The 17,917-nt window shown below is 40.2% G+C and overlaps 1 protein-coding gene and 1 pseudogene across 1 annotated transcript; both read left to right on the top strand.

Annotated features, from left to right (window-relative positions):
• The first annotated feature begins 434 nt into the window (after positions 1–434).
• Positions 435–4,277, top strand: LOC143400167 (olfactory receptor 7A10-like). The gene is made up of 2 exons (XM_076857491.2): positions 435–1,347; positions 4,201–4,277. The coding sequence occupies exons 1-2, from the start codon at positions 435–437 to the stop codon at positions 4,275–4,277; spliced, it is 990 nt and encodes a 329-aa protein (XP_076713606.2).
• Positions 4,278–12,956: 8,679 nt separating this feature from the next.
• On the top strand, positions 12,957–13,875 carry LOC143400158 (putative olfactory receptor 7A2; annotated as a pseudogene).
• Positions 13,876–17,917: the final 4,042 nt, after the last annotated feature.

Genomic DNA, 17,917 nt, shown 5'->3' with positions numbered 1-17,917 from the left:
GCCAAAGAAATAAAATAGGTATTTTGAAGATATCTGCCCTTCCATGTTTACTGATGCACAATTCAAAACAGCCAGGTACAGAAAAAATGAAAGTGTTCATCAGGAGTGTTTCATTTCTATTTCTCAAATGCATGAAAAACTTTCTTTTAGAATTACAAAATACATGACTTCTTAGGGAAATCTTGAGAGTGAAACAGGAATTCATCATCAGAGATGGCACAGTGTTCCTTAGAGCACAAGAATCACTCATATTCTATAGAAGGTGATTTATTTTCTTTCCTTTGGTTTTTCTTTTTCCTTTTGTATATAAGGATGGAAGCTAGGTCCTTGCACATAATATTAATTATGTATTGTTTTACTTCAATGATGTAAGTAATATCTGTCTATGGGAAAATTAGTTATGCTCTTTTTCTCATTTCTGTAGTCACATGCATATGGAACCAGGGAATGATACTCAACTTTTAGAATTCCTTCTTCTGGGACTTGCAGAGGACCCACAACTGCAGCTCCTCATATTTGGCCTTTTCCTGTCCATGTACCTGGTCACTGTGCTGGGGAACCTGCTCATCATCCTGGCCACCATCTCAGACTCCCACCTGCACACGCCCATGTACTTCTTTCTCTCTAACTTATCCTTTGTGGACATCTGCTTCACCTCCACCACTATCCCCAAGATGCTGGTGAACATCCAGACCCAGAGCAAGGCCATTACCTACGCAGGTTGCATCACCCAGATTCACTTTTTTGTACTCTTTGCAGGATTGGACATTTTTCTGTTGACTGTGATGGCCTATGACCGGTTTGTGGCCATTTGTCACCCCTTGCATTACATGGTCATTATGAACTACAGAATATGTGGATTGCTAGTTCTGGTGTCCTGGGTTGTTAGTGTCTTATATGCATTGTTACAAAGCTTAATGATGTTGCGACTGTCTTTCTGCACAGACTTGGAAATCCCCCACTTTTTCTGTGAACTTAACCAGGTGGTTCACCTTGCCTGCTCTGACACCTTTCTTAATGAGGTGGTGATATATTTTGGTGCTCTCTTGCTGGGAGGTGGCCCCCTCACTGGCATCCTTTACTCTTACTGCAAGATAGTGTCCTCCATCCGTGCAATCTCATCAGCTCAGGGAAAGTACAAAGCCTTCTCCACCTGTGCATCTCACCTCTCTGTGGTCTCCTTATTTTATGGCACAAGCCTAGGTGTGTACCTCAGTTCTGCTGTGACCCAAAACTCACGCTCTACTGCAACAGCCTCGGTGATGTACACTGTGGTCACCCCCATGCTGAACCCCTTCATCTACAGTCTGAGGAACAAGGACATCAAGAGCGCTCTGAGAAGACTCTGTGACACAGGAAGATAAAAGTGTCAATTCTTTGGAGACTGAATAAGTGCCCCTGATTGCAGGGCTCTGAGCCTCTGAGTCAGAATCTGGGATTCTTTTTTAGAAGGAAGCATAACTTGGTCCTTCTATGTTAATGCAGAGTTTCCATTTCTTTGATTTTGAGATCTGCATTCAATTCCACTCATCATTCACTTTGTTATACTTTCTGATCTCTGTGACATCCAAGGCCCTTCATTTGTCATTTTCTAACTTTCCAAAATCATTCCCATCCTTTGATAAGAAATGCTTGAAAATGCTTATTGATCCCACAAGATATATTTTTAGAAATAATTCAATCTTAAATGATATATGCCATGCTAAATAATTTTTTATGTTTCTAAAATAGAAATAGTTTCTATTCTCATGTGAAAGAACTGTACATAACAACTAAGGTTATTTTTATAATTTTATTGAGGACGAAAATCTGAGGAAAAAAAAACTTCTTTGATACCATGGATTGGACCTATCGATGCTTGACAACTGAGCCACATCCCCATCCTTTCTGTTTCTTGTTTGAGACAAGGTCTTGCTTAGAACCTTACTAATTTGCTGAGGCTGGCTTTGAACTTGCAATGCTTCTACCTCAGCCTCCTGACTTGGTGGTGTTATAAATGTGCACCACCATGCTCAGGTGAGTATAGGTTTTCAATTGTGTGTGTTCGTGATTTTCTTCCTATATTACTTCCATAACATCCTTGATGAGGTAGCCTTTAACAAACCAAGGTGTTCGCTGGTCATTAGGGTTTATTCTCATCTTTGGATCCTGTTATTATTTCAACATTGTTTCCACACTGCCTAACATAGGATGGGCAAAACAGGTCTCCAGAGGTATCAACTACAACATTTTTCCAGGCATGTATTTTTATGTGCTAGATAACATTTTTGAAAAGATAGCAATATGAAAATGGTAAATAGATTGATGGTTCTAAGGATCCAGGTACTGGGCAGGAGGGAGGTGGATGGGACTCTAACAGGGCAAAACTTGGGACCCTTGACTGATGGGAATTGTTCTGTATTTTATTTTGATGAAAATAATTAATTATAAACATTAAGGAGGTTCAGCCTGATATTTCCACACGTGCCCACAGTGTGCACTCATCAAATTCAGCCTCCCTTTCTCCGTCCTCTCCAACCCCTTTCTGACCTCTAGTAATCTCTATTCTGCATTCAGGTTACCTTTTTTATCTTCTTCATTTGTGAGAGAACATGAAGTACTTTTCTTTTGGTATCTGTCTTATTCACTTAGCACAATGTGCCCTGGTTCCATCCACGTTTCCCCAAAGGACAGGATTTCATCCTCACATAAGGATAAAAGGTGTTCCATGTTGTATATATTCCACGTTTTTTCCCTTCACTCCTCTGGTCATGGGCACTTAGATTGACTCCGTATCTGAGCCTGTGTGAATGATGTGGTAAGACATGGGCAGGGTGCTTCTCTTTGCTCTGTGATTTCATTTCCATATTATCAGTGCTAACCAGCTGCCTGTGGTATTTTGCTCTGTGTTACCATGGTGGAAACTGACTAAAGGGCCCTTGGATCTCTCGCTGTCTTTCCTTACTACAGCATGTTAATCCACAATTTTCTCCAAAGGAAAAGATCCATTAAGAATTATAAATATAAAGAAGTGAAAGTTAGCAGGGCAAGTCTGGAAACAGTTTATATGTTGATGTGTTTCCCTTTTCTCTCTAACTCATGATTGCTGTTCTCTTTCTCCCATGTAACTGTAAGCTGTCCTTGCTGTCACGGCTAAAATTACCATGCTTAAAATTATCCTGTGTACATTCTTCTAAGAGAGCAGGTAAATGAAGAGAAGACTGTCTTCTTGGTAATGTGCTATGGTTTTGTGTCAATCCAGACATAAATGTACAGAAGATTGTGGAGAAAGAGAAGTTTCCTTTTAAGGTAATTGTAAAATGTTGAATATTGAAATAAACATATTTGGAACAATGAGAACTGTTTGTATTTGACATTTCATTGTTCTCTCTCTCTGCTGCATAGACCCTAGGAGACAATACTGAAGAAGCTTTGATTTTCACTGTGGTTTTTCTTAAGAGAACATCTTCACTGACTCCCTTCTGCACAAACACGGGAACCCCACACTGTTCTGTGATCTGCCAGAGTCCTGAGTTCCCGTATTCAGGCAACCTCATCAACAACATAGTAGTGTATTTAGCTTCTAATCATTCTAGAATTTTAACAGTATGGAACCAGTTCAAAGCCTTTACTGCATGTGGGTCTAAATTATGGGTAATATCTTTGCATCATGCACTTTCTTTGTGAGTCAGAATTATATTACTATAACACAACACCTGAGATAATCAATAGATGAGGAGAGAACAATTATTTTGGCTCACAGCTTTCAAGATTCCAATATGTAATGGATTGGCCCCATGGCATGGCCCTATTGCAATGAGCCTAAAAGGATGGGTGGCAAGAATGTGGCAGAGGAAAGGGGCTGACCTCATGTCCTGAAGTGGAAAAGATAGAGGAATAGATTGGGGTCCTACAATCCCTTTCATGCTCAAATGAACTTAGACCTTGCGCATAGCATTTCCTCCACCTTCCAGTAGCACCAATCTGGGAACCAGACTTTAACACAGGGCCTTTAGGTGACATGTAAGATTGAAACTTTAGCACTGACCTTGAGGTCTTCCTCAGTTCTGCAGGCACTTTGTTGTCTAGATGACCTTGGTGTGGCCTTGGTGTCTCCCATATGTTGAGCAACTTTGTCTACACTCTTAGGAGCAGGGAATTCGAAGGGCCAGGTGAATGGTGCCCCAGTGAAGGCCCTGGCAGGACTCTCCTGAGCAGCAGTGGGCACTACATCAAGGGCCGAGAGCCTGGCCTCCTCCATCCAGTCCTTTGACGACTTCAGCTTTCACAGGTTTTAATGCCACTCTTCCCTGGGGTCTCCCTTCAGGACCTCCCTGTCCCCAGGACTGTTCCTGAGGTTCCACATTGGATCAGCCTTTTAATGTTCACCAGGAAATCTCAGTTGTGTGAATGTAACAGGGCACTTTCCTAGTTATCTACAATAAGGGATTGTCTTCAATTTTAACAAACCAAATCTTAAACCTTTAACACATAACCTCACAAGTGATGCTCTGGGTGCTTTTTGCCCTGGAATCTCACTTGCAGAGATGTGTTCTGAGGTGATGCAAATGAGACCAACTCTGAAGATTTCCTGCCTTTTTGTGGGATCCTCTTTCCTTCCCGTCATCCTCAACTTAGTGAAGTTTTCCACTCACTCACTATGAATTCCTAGAAATTCTGAACCCTATCTCATCTGTGCCTACAACCGTGATGTCTAGTACAATTCCTGGTAAGGAGTTTGTCCTGTGTGAATTTTAGTTGAATAGAATAAAAATTAGGAGATGGTTTAAGAGAAAGAAGAGGATGTCTGAGTCACAAAACTACACATGGGCAGGTTAACTAAGAGGCTTTGAGGCAAAAAAAAAAAAAAAATCCAGACTCATGGAGGTAGATCTTGATAATAAAAAAAAAATAGAGGGAATGAAATTAGTTTCCAAAGACATAGCTGCACTTCCCAATATTACTGCAGCAGTCTTCACAGAGGTCAAATGTGGTATATTTATAACTGAGTGCTCTTCAGCATTCAAGAAGAATAAAATCCTGTCATTTGCAAGAAAGTAAAGGGGACAGGCCCTTGTGTCCCATGAAAGAAGACAGACAGAAGCAAACACTGCATGTTCTCCTATGTGGAGGACAAGGGAGCCTCAATCTACATACAGAATAGTGGCCCTGGAGGCTGGAAGGAGGCAGGAGGAGGAGGAGGAGAAGGGAGGCTGGATAACAGGTACAGGAGCACAGGTGAATAGGAAGACCCAGTCCTGGTGTGCCACAGTGAGTGGGGGTGGGTGGGGGCTGCAGTGCCCAGACCTTGTCATGAGTTTAATGGAGATCTGAAGTGAGGAGCACAAACCTGGAATCATAAAGTAATGATATGGGGAAGGAAAGTTCCCTTAAGCTGTTTTGTTCAGCACACAGTGTGTGCATGGGCTAAAAATATCATGTTCACCCTATGGATATGTACACTCAGTCGTCCATAAATATTAAATTAAGATTTTAAAACACTACTCAGCATTTGCCACTTTGTTGGACCATCTGTTACACATGGTCTCTGGAGGTTCCTGGTCACTTTTCACCAGGGAGCAGGACCTTATAGTCACCAGGCAACGAGCTTGAGGTCACCGAGGGCAGGCCATGGTCCCTGAACTCATGTTAAGATGGCTCTAGAGAAGCTTTACTACTGTATAAATTAAGTCAGAGAAAACAAGAGCTTCTGATACAGACTCCTGCTTGTGGGGATTTCCCCAACAAAGAAGCGCTCTGTCTCTGGGTGTTGCAGATTTAGGACTTCAGAAAACACCAAGGCAAGGTATTCAAAGTCCCCTTGATGATTTTAATGTGATTTTCTCTGTGTACTCATGAAATTTAGCACATTTTCATGTTCCTAAGCCATTTATATCTATTCTTTTCGGTCACTGACTCAGGCACATTGACCATTTTTTCTTGCATTTCAAAAATTGTAATTGTTTTGAAATAATTTGTGTATGTCTATTTTGACTTTCAGGATTTCATTTAATTAAAATTTTATTTATTTTAGAGTGAATCTTATTGTTCATATTTGAGGTTTGTTATAGAGTAAATATAGGTAGTAAATAATTACAATACTGAGGCAAATATCCACAGTATACAAAAAAAGAAATTTCCCCTAGTTTTTAAAAAATTCTTAACAATTATTTAGACATATTTCCAAAAAATTTGTTCCAATTCATTATACAAGACAGTAGACTGCATTTTGACACATTATACATAAATGGAATATGACTTCTCATTCATCGGATTTATATGATGTAGATAGTAACATAAGTCATATAATCATGTATGCACATAGGGTAATAATGTCTGATATTCTATTATCTTATCATTTTGACTTGCATAATTTAAAATATTTTATTCAATAATTATTTTCTTAATTGTAAAAATAGAGTATGTCATATTAATTTAATTCATATATACAGTGTGTAATGATCATATCAGGATAGTCAACAATTTTTTTTTCTTAAACAATTTCAGAAAGACGTATAATTAACATGCAATAATTGCATGTAGGTGTGGTACAGTGTAATACTTTAATACATGTGCACACTAAGTATTGATAAAGTGAAGATAATTAATTCTTCCATCTACTCCTAACTAGATCTGCTCTGGAGAATTTGACCTCCTCTTTCCTAGTTATTCATAAAAAGATATAAAAATGTTACTATGAACAGTTCCCTTCATGTGCTCAGTTGAAGAACGTGTTCAATAAGGTTTAACTGTTTTATATATGATTGTTATAAATTTGGCATCCTTGATCCTATGGAGAGAACTGGAGGTCACCGTGTGAAGGGCAACAAGCCAGGCACAGACAGACAAGTACGGCAGGACCTCTCTCACATGTAGAAGGTACAGAAGTTGATCTCACAGAAGCACAGAGCAGAATGCTGGTTCCCTGAAGCTGGAAATGGTAAGGGAGCTGGAGGTACAGAAGAAGGGTGGCCCAGGGTCCTAAGTTGTAGTCAGGTAGGAGGAAAAGTTTCTGCTGTTCTATCGCACAGTACGCTCATGATAAGGTCCTGCATATTTCAAAAACGATGGAATCCAATATCCTTTGCAATTAGTGCTTTATAATTATACATAATATTGGGATTCATTTTGCCATACTCATAAAGCATGAAATACAAATGGCTCCAAATTAACCCCAGTACCTCTCCTTCCCCTTCCCTCTCCTTGTCCTATTTCACTTTCCTTTTTTCTACCACTCTGGAGTGTGTTCACCATAAAGAAATGATAAATCTTGAGGAGGTAAATATGCTCACCTTGATCTGCTCATTACCCAGTGTATAAAAGCATGGAAACATCATATGATGCCCTCAAAATACGTGACACTAAAATGGAACCATTGAAAATTTAATCTCAAGAAAGTTAACACCCCCCACCCCGTGCCCTTTATTCTTAAATTAATCTGGGGAAACAAGCATAACGTTAGAACGATGTTGTGAGGAATAAATGATATTTGTGGAAATACTTTGTGGGTCCACAGAAAGTGGTCATGGTACCAGGTGTGAATACGACATGTGTGCCTGTGGATTTGTGATTTTCTTAAGATTTGAGTCATCCACCCACATAAATCCGCAAGTACATTCAAAATCACATTTTATTTCAAAATTTGAGAGAAGAGATCTGAAAAGAGCCAACTTTGAATGAGCATGAAATGAGAAGGGAGCTCAAGTCTTGGAGCCTGAAGAGATTCTTATCTCTTCAAACTCATACTCACATCCTAAGGTAAGAGCCATCATTTGGTCCCTCATTAGAAACATGTGAGTTTATCAGATGCATGACATTGTGGGTATTGTTGGCAAAGTGTGATGAATACAGGAGGTGTTGTCTTATGGATTCACATTTTATACAAAAAGAGCTCACTCCTCTGTTAAAGAGGGATGTAAAAAATATCTGGAGACACCAGAGACTGTCTCCCCAACATGAGTCAGTGTTTTGAGGACACAAGACAACTAACCAGGGCAGGTTTCTTAGTTTCACACATGGAAGAAAACTATGACTCACAGGAGGGATATGGTGGTAGGAAGATGGGGCCTGTAGATTCGTGGTAATATGGGCTGATGCACCTGACTCCAATCTGCTCCCTGAGGAATCCATGGGAACTGTTTATTTCCTGTATAGACCACAGTCCTGCAGGGAAACCAGGTGCTTAGATGTTGGAGTAAAAAAGACATGTGCCTAATGAGCAGATAGAGAAAGGTGTGGGCTGTGATTGCTCCTACTCTCCCTGAGGGCATGCACTTGGGACTTAATTCCTTATTCAGGATCTTCAAATCTGACCTGAGGACCAAAGCTGGACCCATTCCTATTCTCTTGTCTGGGGTCAGAGCCTCACTCTGCACCTTCAACATCCAGGGAAGGACTGATGCATTTTTATGAAGACCCTTCCACCAGAGATGCCACCCAGGTGAGCCTGAGGACCCAGCAGACACTGCAGGAGAGAACGGGAGAGAAGGAATCAGAGCTTTTCCCTGAGGTTCCCTGAGAGCCCAACTAGCCTGGCCTGCAGCCCAGAGATGGTGGTGTCTGCTGCTAGCTTAATTAATTTATTAATGGATTTATAAGATACTAAAAATTTCCCAGAAATCAGCAACACAGGTCATTGTTGACCATCAACTTACAGTAGCATAAGCTCATTTAGAAGATGGATGGTAGGTATGAAGGTTCGAATCACAGTAAATATAAGTCTGAGTACCTTTGCAAGGAAGGGGAATGGATCAACCCAAAATGAACACCAGAGGGATGTACCCTGGTGGGAGATCCTTTTAAAAAAGTTACAATGAATCATATTTCAGCACATTTTTAATATGTGTGAGAAATTTCCAGATTTAGGATTTTTTTGGTAAATAAATCTTTGCATCAGAAACTCTTAATATAGATATATCACTGAATCTTCTTCCACTCTTGGTATTATCCACATGCAAAATAAATTTACTTAAGTGAAAAATAAGTATGTTAAAGAGTTTTATATTATAATTATTTCATAACCTGTCAAGTAAGTGCATTGGAAGGATGTTGACTTCTCTATTTCAGATTTTTAAAGCACTTTGCTTTGAATTGGAGGGTATCCCTTCCAATTTTTTTTCCTTCTTTTTTATTTTGGCATTTTATTCTTTCAAACAGAATGTTTTCCACTGATTTTGATGTTGTACATGTTCCTTTTTCATGAGCACAGCACCTATGTGGAGATGTATCTGTGGGGAGTGTCTGAAAGTCTACAGATTTTAATATCTTCCAACAGATGGGTGTTTGTTATTGGGCTCCTACCAGGGCTCTTCATTCTGAAGGATCTGACTCAACAATGTGAAATTTCAAATGATAATTTCATCATTATCAGTAATGATGGTAAAAGTTCTTCTGCACTAATAAATCAACTTTTCTACAGCTTTTCAAGTTATTTTCATGTCTCTCTTATGTCTCTGTGCCTCTTGATTTTCCACACTTTGACACAGGTGTATTTCCAAAAGCCATGTCACCTTTGGCCAGCTGTTGGAAGGTGTTCCTCTTCATCATTTCACTAAAGATCATGTCCCTCATCCATAAGTAAATTAGAATGTATTTTTCTTTAGATAAATCATTACATTATATCTGAATTCCTAATCTTTTATTTCTAAGAGTCTAGCAATTTATTTCTACATTTTATTCCTACTACCCTGATCTGATCACTATAAAATACATTCATGTATCAAAACATCACAATATACCCAATAAACCTTTACAGTTATTAGGTGTCTAACAAAATAACACTATCAGAAAATTAAAAAAAAAAAACAACTAAGATCAACCAGGAATTGATGTTACATACAAAAAAATGGAATCAACGAAATGGTTAGTGATTAAGGAGATTTAAAGCTCCTTATCTGATTTGATCATCGCACAGCACATACAAATATTGAATTACCACCTATAGACTCAGTAAACAGGCACAGTGATTCTGTGTGAATTTTAAAACAGGGAGAAAGAGCCCTGCCGTATCTGCTGCGAATCTAGGGAAAACTCAATGGTCAGGTGAAAGGAACAACAACAGAAAGACAGGTCTGCTGTTTCCTATTGAAAGTTCCCTACATTGCTGTAGGTACTTTGGATATTTCCTACAATTGTTGATTTTTCACCTTTGATCATTTTTTTCTAATGTGTATGGACTGTCAGACACTTTGACATGAGGAAGGGGAAGAGTGGGAGGGAGGAGGGGAAGGAGGGAAAGTACTGGGGACTGAAGGGGAGCAAACAGATTCTCTGCATGTGAGATTGTGTCCAAATGACCCCAACAGGGCTGGGGCTGGGGCTCAGGGGCAGAGGGCTTGCCTGGCAGGTGTGAGGCACTGGGTTGGATCCTCAACACCACAAAAAAATAAGTAAATAGAGCACAGGTATTGTGTTCACCTACAGATAAAAATACTTTCAAAACATAGCCCCAACCTTATGTATCATTGCAATGCAATAATAAAAACATTTAAAAAGTAGGTCAAAAAAACAGTTACTACTTTGGTCTTTTAGAAAAGATACTTTGATTGTTTATGGTTTATGCTGGGCACTCAGCGAGGGTCACTGGGTTTGGAACGCTGCCAGGACCAAGGCAGCCTTTCCATCCTGGAGAAGAGACACCTGGGCTTGCAAGGTCCTGTTCCCCTGGGTCCAAGTCAGCTCTCTCTCTCTCTGCCCTCACCTCTTCATGTTCTGTCCACCCCTTTGCCTTCTCTCTCACTCCCCATCCTTCTCTATTTCTCTTCCTCCCTCTGTTGACTGCACAGATTTTCATGCTCCTTTTAAAACACAGGGAAGAGGAGCAGCATTCTTAAGTGGGTCTGCTCATTTGTTCATGGAAAGTGTGTCCAGTGGACTCTCCAGGTGACCTGTCCACATTCTGTAGGGAACTGATCATCTCAGCTGTGTCAACGACACTCAGAGCCTTGTCAGGGTGATTGGGGCTGAGAGCCATGGCAGAAATAAGACCATGAACCCAGGGTGTGTTGTGTGTTCCTGTGTGTGTGTGTGTGTGTGTGTGTGTGTGTGTGTGTGTGTGTTTATGTGCCTCCTGGAGGGCTCAGGGAAGGGGTACCTGAGCTTATACATTGCAGGGTGACTCTTAGCAGCTAGAGATCAGAACTTAACCCTCAGGTGGTAGCAAGGAGGGATTCCTTTGCAATTCACACAATGTGTTTGCAGCACATTTAAGGGGGTAAGAGGTTCAGGGTGTGGATGAAGGACTCCCTGTACCTTGTAGCCTTAGAGGTAAATGAGGCCAGATCATTCCTTAACATTCTCTGACACCATCTCTCATCACTCTCCTACTTGATCCTTCTGTGGCCAAAGGCTTTCTTTTAAGCCTTGTTTTTCCAAAACAAGCATTTTCCTCAGGAATGACTGTCCCCCAGTGAAGACCACACCACTGAGGATGACTTGTGGCTCCTGCCCTGCCTTCCTTGTGGTCTCTGTTTGGATGCCTCTCTTCCTGCTGGTTTTCCCTGCATTGCTATAAAACTACAACTACATCTCTACTCTTTCTTTTTCCTCTTAGTACCCATCACCATGGGACATATTAAGTGATTTTAACCATTTTTGCTTATGTTCTTTCCCTCTCTTTGGATAATGGGGACTTTTTTTGACCTCATACAGATTACTGATATAATGCCTGGACTGGGGTTGGTACTCAATATTTAGTTATTGCTTTATATTTAATAACATGTAGTTACACAACTTTATTAGTATAACTTTATATTTCCATGCATTTATAAATTGTGTAATAATTGCACAAGGGTAATTAGTTAATCACCTGAAATTTTTATCATTTCTCTGTGGTGGAACATTCTGAAGCCTCCGGTCTAGCTATTTTAAAATATGTAATATATTATTGTTAAGTATAATTCCCTACAGTGCAGTACAACTCCAGAAGTCATTCCTCTTCTCTAATTGTGTGTTGGCTCACCTTGAGAAGCTTCTCTCCATCCCTTTGTCCCCACCACGCTCCTCAGCTTCTGGTGACCATCTTGCTCTGCTGCACTTCTATGACATCAGCTTTTACAGAATCGGCCTATGGATGATGTCTTGCAGCTTCAGTGTTCCTGTACCTGGCTTATTTCAGTTCACATAATGTCCCCCAGGTTCATCCAGGTTGTCCTCAATGAGAGGATTCAATCTTTTATCAACAGCTGAGAATTATTCCACTGTGTACTATACACATACAAATGGCCAATAGCCATATGAAAAATGCTCAATTGCCAATTATCAGGGAAATGCAAATCAAGCCTGCCAAAGAATAATTTCTCATTCCAGTTAGAAGTGCTATTATAAAATGACCAATGATAATAAGGGCCAGTGATTATGTAGAGGAAAAAAACTCCTTACCAAAAGCTGTTTGGAATGCAAATTCATGAAGTCATTATTGAAAATGATACAAAAGTTCCATAAAAATTAAAATACAGTTATCGCATGATGCAGCAATCACAGTATTGGGTATATAGTCAGAGGAAATAAATAGGTGTAGTAGGAGACATCTGTCCTTCCGTGTTTACTGATGCAATATTCACTGTAGCCAAGTTACAGGAACCACCAGAGTGCATATCAGTGGTGCTCCTTTTATACTTCTCAAAGGCACTACTAATTTTCCCTTTAGAATTCTAAAATACATGACTTCCTAATAAAACTCTGAAAAGAGGAATTCATCATCAGAGACAGCACAGCATCCCTTAGAGGAACACAATACATACACATTCTATAGAAGCTAATTACTTTCCTTTCCATTGGTTATTTTTGTTTATTGTGGGGCTAATGATGGAATCCTGGGCCTTGCAGATGTTAAACAAGCACTCCTCCACTGAGCTACACACCCATTCCTAAAATTAATTTCTTTAGAGCAAAATATGTATTGTTTCCTTTCAATGATGTGAGAAATACCTGTCTATGGGAAAATTAGTTATGCTCTTTTTCTCATTTCTGGTAGTCACATGCATGTGGAACCAGGGAATGATACTGAACGTTTAAAATTCCTTCTTCTGGGACTTGCAGAGGACACAGAACTGCAGCCCCTCATCTTTGGGCCTTTTCTCTCCATATACATGGTCACTGTGCTGGGGAACCTGCTCATCATCCTGGCTGCCATCTCAGACTCCCACTTGCACACACCCATGTACTTCTTCCTCTCCAACCAGTCCTTTGTGGACATCTGCTTCACCTCCACCACCATCCCCAAGATGCTGGTGAACATCCAGACCCAGAGCAAGGCCATTTCTTACACAGGCTGCATCACCCAGATTCACTTTTTTGTACTCTTTGTTGTGTTGAATGACTTTCTTTTGACTGTGATGGCCTATGACCGGTATATGGCCATCTGTCACCCCCTGCACTACATGGTCATCATGAAACACAGACTGTGGATTGCTAGTTCTGGTGTCCTGGGTTGTGTGTTTTTTACATGCAATTTTGCAAAGCTTAATGGTGTTGTGCCTGTCCTTCTGCACAGACTTGGAAATCCCACATTTTTTCTGTGAACTTAACCAGGTGATTCACCTTGCCTGCTCTGACACCTTTCTCATTGAGGTGGTGATATATTTTGGTGCTGTCTTGCTGGCTGGTGGCCCCCTCATTGGTATCCTTTACTCTTACTGCAAGATAGTGTCCTTCATCCGTGCAATCTCATCAGCTCAGAGCAAGTACAAAGCCTTCTCCACCTGTGCGTCTCACCTCTCTGTGGTCTCCTTATTTTATGGCACAAGCCTAGGTGTGTACCTCAGCACTGCTGTGACCCAAAACTCACACTCTACTGCAACAGCCTCGGTGATGTACACTGTAGTCACCCCCATGCTGAACCCCTTCATCTACAGTCTGAGGAACAAGGACATCAAGAGGGCTCTGAGAAGACTCTGAGAGAGAAAGATAAAAGTGACAATTGTTTTGAGAATGAATAAGTGCCCTTGGTTGCAGGGCTCAGAGCCTCCTGAATCAGAATCTGGGATTCTTTGTCAGATACTGGAAGCAGAACTTGCTCCTTCTCCTTTATTCCTTGATTTCGAGTTCCTCATACAATTCCACTGAGTCATTATTTTTTTGCACATTCTGATCTCTATGAAATTTAGTCCTTTTCATTTGTCACTTCTAAACTTTCTCAAAATATTCCCATCTTTGGATGAGAAAATCTTGAGAATTCTCATGTGTTCCATGAGTTATAATTTTAGAAATAAGTTAATCACAAATTACATATGTCATGCTATTTAATTATTTATTTTGCTGAAAAGAGTCATAATTTATATTCATTTGTGAAAATATTTATCAAATAAGGCTGTTTTCATAATTTTATTTTGGAGGTAAATCTTTAAAAAAATTTATTACTATGGATTGAACCCAAGGGTGCTTAACCACTGAGTCATATCCATGGACATTTCTGGTTTTTGTTTGAGATTGTGTTTTCTAATTACTTAGGGCCTCACTAAATTGTGGAGGCTGACCTTCATCTTTGATCCTCCTGCCTCAGCCTCCTGAGTCACTGGGATTACTAGCATGCACCACCATGCCCGACAGAGAATAAATTTTCAATTGTGTATTCATTTTTTTTCTTGTATTACTTCCAGAATTTCCAATCTTCATAAGGTAGCCTTTAACATACCATGATGTTACTAGTCATTAGGTCTTATTCTTAAATTTTGGATCCTGTTTCTTTTTCAGCATGGTGTCCGTAGTGCCTAACATTGTCAGGGGCAAAACAGGTCCCCAGAGGTACCTACTTTGCTGACTTCCCAGGCATATATTTCTATGTGCTAGACAGCACTTTTTAAATGAGAGCAATATATAAGTGGTGAATACATTATTGGTTTGAAGGTCTAGGCTCTGATCAGGGAAGGGAGTAAATGGGGCTATAACAGGGCAAATTCAGGACACTTGACTGATGGGAGCTATTCTGTTTTGTTTTTTTTTTTTTTTGATCATAAATTATTGTAAATGTGAGGTTCAGCATGATATTTCCACATCTGCCCACAGTGTGCACTGATCAAATCCAGCCTCCCTTTATCCACCCTCTCCAACCCCTTCCCAACATCTAGTAATCTCTATCCTTTGTTCAGGGTGACATTTTACTTTTTTTTCCTAACCTCCTCTTGAGACACCATGAAGTACTTGTGTTTAGGTATCTGCCTTCTTCACTTAGCACAATATCCTCCAGGTCCATCCACATGGCCCCAAATAACAGGATTTCATCCTTAGATATGGCTGAGTATGTTCAAGTTGTATATATGCCACGTTTCTTTCCTCCTCTCATCAGGTGATGAGCACTTAGGTGACTTCACAGTGTAGTTAATGTGGATGATGCTACAGTAAACATGGCCATGGACAATTCTCTTTTTTTGTGATTTCATTTCCTTGTTATCAGTGTAAACACCTGGCTGTGATATTTTGCTCATGTCACCATGGTGGAAGCTCATGAAAGGGGCCTTGGATCTCTCCCTATCAATTTTCACTACTGCCCATTAATCTATAAGTTTCTCCAATTACATTTAATTAAAAATTATAAATAAAAAAAGTGATGGACATCTCAGGAAGCCATTTATAAACTGTTCAAATATTGATGTGTTTCCCTTTCCTCTTGAACCCGTGACCACTGTTCACTTTCTCACTTGTAACTGTAAGCTGTCAAACAAGAGCAGGTAAATGAAAGAGAACACAGACTTGTTTTTTTTTTTATTGGTTTTTCAAAACATCACAAAGCTCTTGACATCTCATATTTCATACATTAGATTCAAGTGGGTTATGAACTCCCATTTTTACCCCAAATACAGATTGCAGAATCACATCGGTTACACATCCACATTTTTACACAATGCCATACTAGTGTCTGTTGTATCCTGCTACATTTCCTATCCTCAACTATCCCCCCTCCCCTCCCCTCCCATCTTCTCTCTCTATCCCATCTACTGTAATTCATTTCTCTCCTTGTTTATTTTCCCATTCCCCTCACAACCTCTTATATGTAATTTTGTATAACAATGAGGGTCTCCTTCCATTTCCATGCAATTTCTCTTTTCTCTCCCTTTCCCTCCCACCTCATGTCTCTGTTTAATATTAATCTTTTCCTCCTGCTCTTCCTCCCTGCTCTGTTCTTAGTTGCTCTCATTATATCAAAGAAGACATTTGGCATTTGTTTTTTAGGGATTGGAAAGCTTCACTTAGCATAATCTGCTCTAGTGCCATCCATTTCCCTGCAAATTCCATGATTTTGTCATTTTTTCGTGCTGCGTAATACTCCATGGTGTATAAATGCCACATTTTTTTATCCATTCATCTATTGAAGGGCATCTGGGTTGGTTCCACAGTTTAGCTATTGTAAATTGTGCTGCTATGAACATCGATGTGGCAGTATCTCTGTAGTACACTCTTTTAAGGTCTTCAGGGAATAGTCCAAGAAAGGCAATAGCTGGGTCAAATGGTGGTTCCATTCCCAGCTTTCCGAGGAATCTCCATACTGCTTTCCAAATTGGCCTCACCAATTTGCAGTCCCACCAGCAACGTACAAGGGTACTCTTTTGCCCACATCCTCGCCAGCACTTGTTGTTGTTTGACTTCAGAATGGCTGCCAATCTTACTGGAGTGAGATGGTATCTTAGGGTGGTTTTGATTTGCATTTCTCTGACTGCTACAGATGATGAACATTTTTTCATGTACTTGTTGATTGATTGTGTGTCCTCCTCTGAGAAGTGTCTGTTCAGGTCCTTGGCCCATTTGTTGATTGGGTTATTTGTTAACTTATTGTCTAATTTTTTGAGTTCTTTGTATACTCTGGATATTAGGGCTCTATTTAAAGTGTGAGGAGTAAAAATTTGTTCCCATGATGTAGGCTCCCTATTTACCTCTCTTATTGTTTCTCTTGCTGAGAAAAAACTTTTTAGTTTAAGTAAGTCCCATTTGTTGATTCTTGTTATGAACTCTTGTGCTATGGGTGTCCTATTAAGGAATTTGGAGCCCGATCCCACAATATGTAGATCAGAGCCAACTTTGATAATGGGCTGTGGCTTTCTGTCAATCCAGACATAAAATGTACAGAAAACTGTGGTGAAGTTTGATTTCTGATTGGGGTAAAAAATGTTGGATATTGAAATAAATAGATTTGGGACAATAAGAAATATTGGCATCTGACATTTCATTGTTCTACTCTCTGCTGTGTAGAGACCAGGGGGGACGGTACAGATGGATGTGTGATTTACACTGTGGCTTTTACTACTTAAGAACCTCTCCTACTGCCTCCTTTCTGCACACAAATGAGAACCCCACACTCTTCTGTTCTTGTCAGAGTCCTGAGTTTCTCTGTCCAGGCAACCTCATCAATAATATACCAAGAACCATCATTTGGTCCCTCATTGTAAAAATGTATGTTAATTACCAGCATGGAATTTCTGATATTGTCAACAAAGTGTGATGAGTGCAGGAGGTGCTGTCTTATGGTTTTGCATTTCAAAAAACACAGCTCACTCCTCTGTTAAGGAGGGACATAGAAAACTTCTGGAGATGCCAAAGACTGTGTCCCCAATGTAAGTCAGTGTTTGGAGGGCACAAGATACCAAACCAGGGCAGGTTTCTTAGTTTTAGACTTGGGAAGAAAAGCAGAACACAAAGGGTGGATATGGTGATGGGTGGTGGGACATCAGGAAGGTGAGGTCATGGATTGGTGGTAAAAAGGGGCAGATTAGTAGCACTCCACTGTGATCTCAGGGGAATCTATGCAAACTCTTCCTTTCCTGATTACAGACCAGAATCCTGCAGGGAAATCAGGTGCTTAGAGGTTGGAGTAAAAAGAAGGACATGTGCCTAATGAGCAGATAGAGAAAGCTGTGGGCTTTCTGTGCTCCTGCTCTCCCTGAGTGCACTCCCTGGGGCACACTTGATTCTTCAGGATCTTGAAATCTGACTTGTGGACCAAAGCTGG

Source organism: Callospermophilus lateralis, chromosome 1, assembly GCF_048772815.1.
Source record: "Callospermophilus lateralis isolate mCalLat2 chromosome 1, mCalLat2.hap1, whole genome shotgun sequence".
NCBI lineage: Eukaryota > Metazoa > Chordata > Mammalia > Rodentia > Sciuridae > Callospermophilus > Callospermophilus lateralis.
This window is presented reverse-complemented; position numbering and strand designations above follow the sequence as displayed.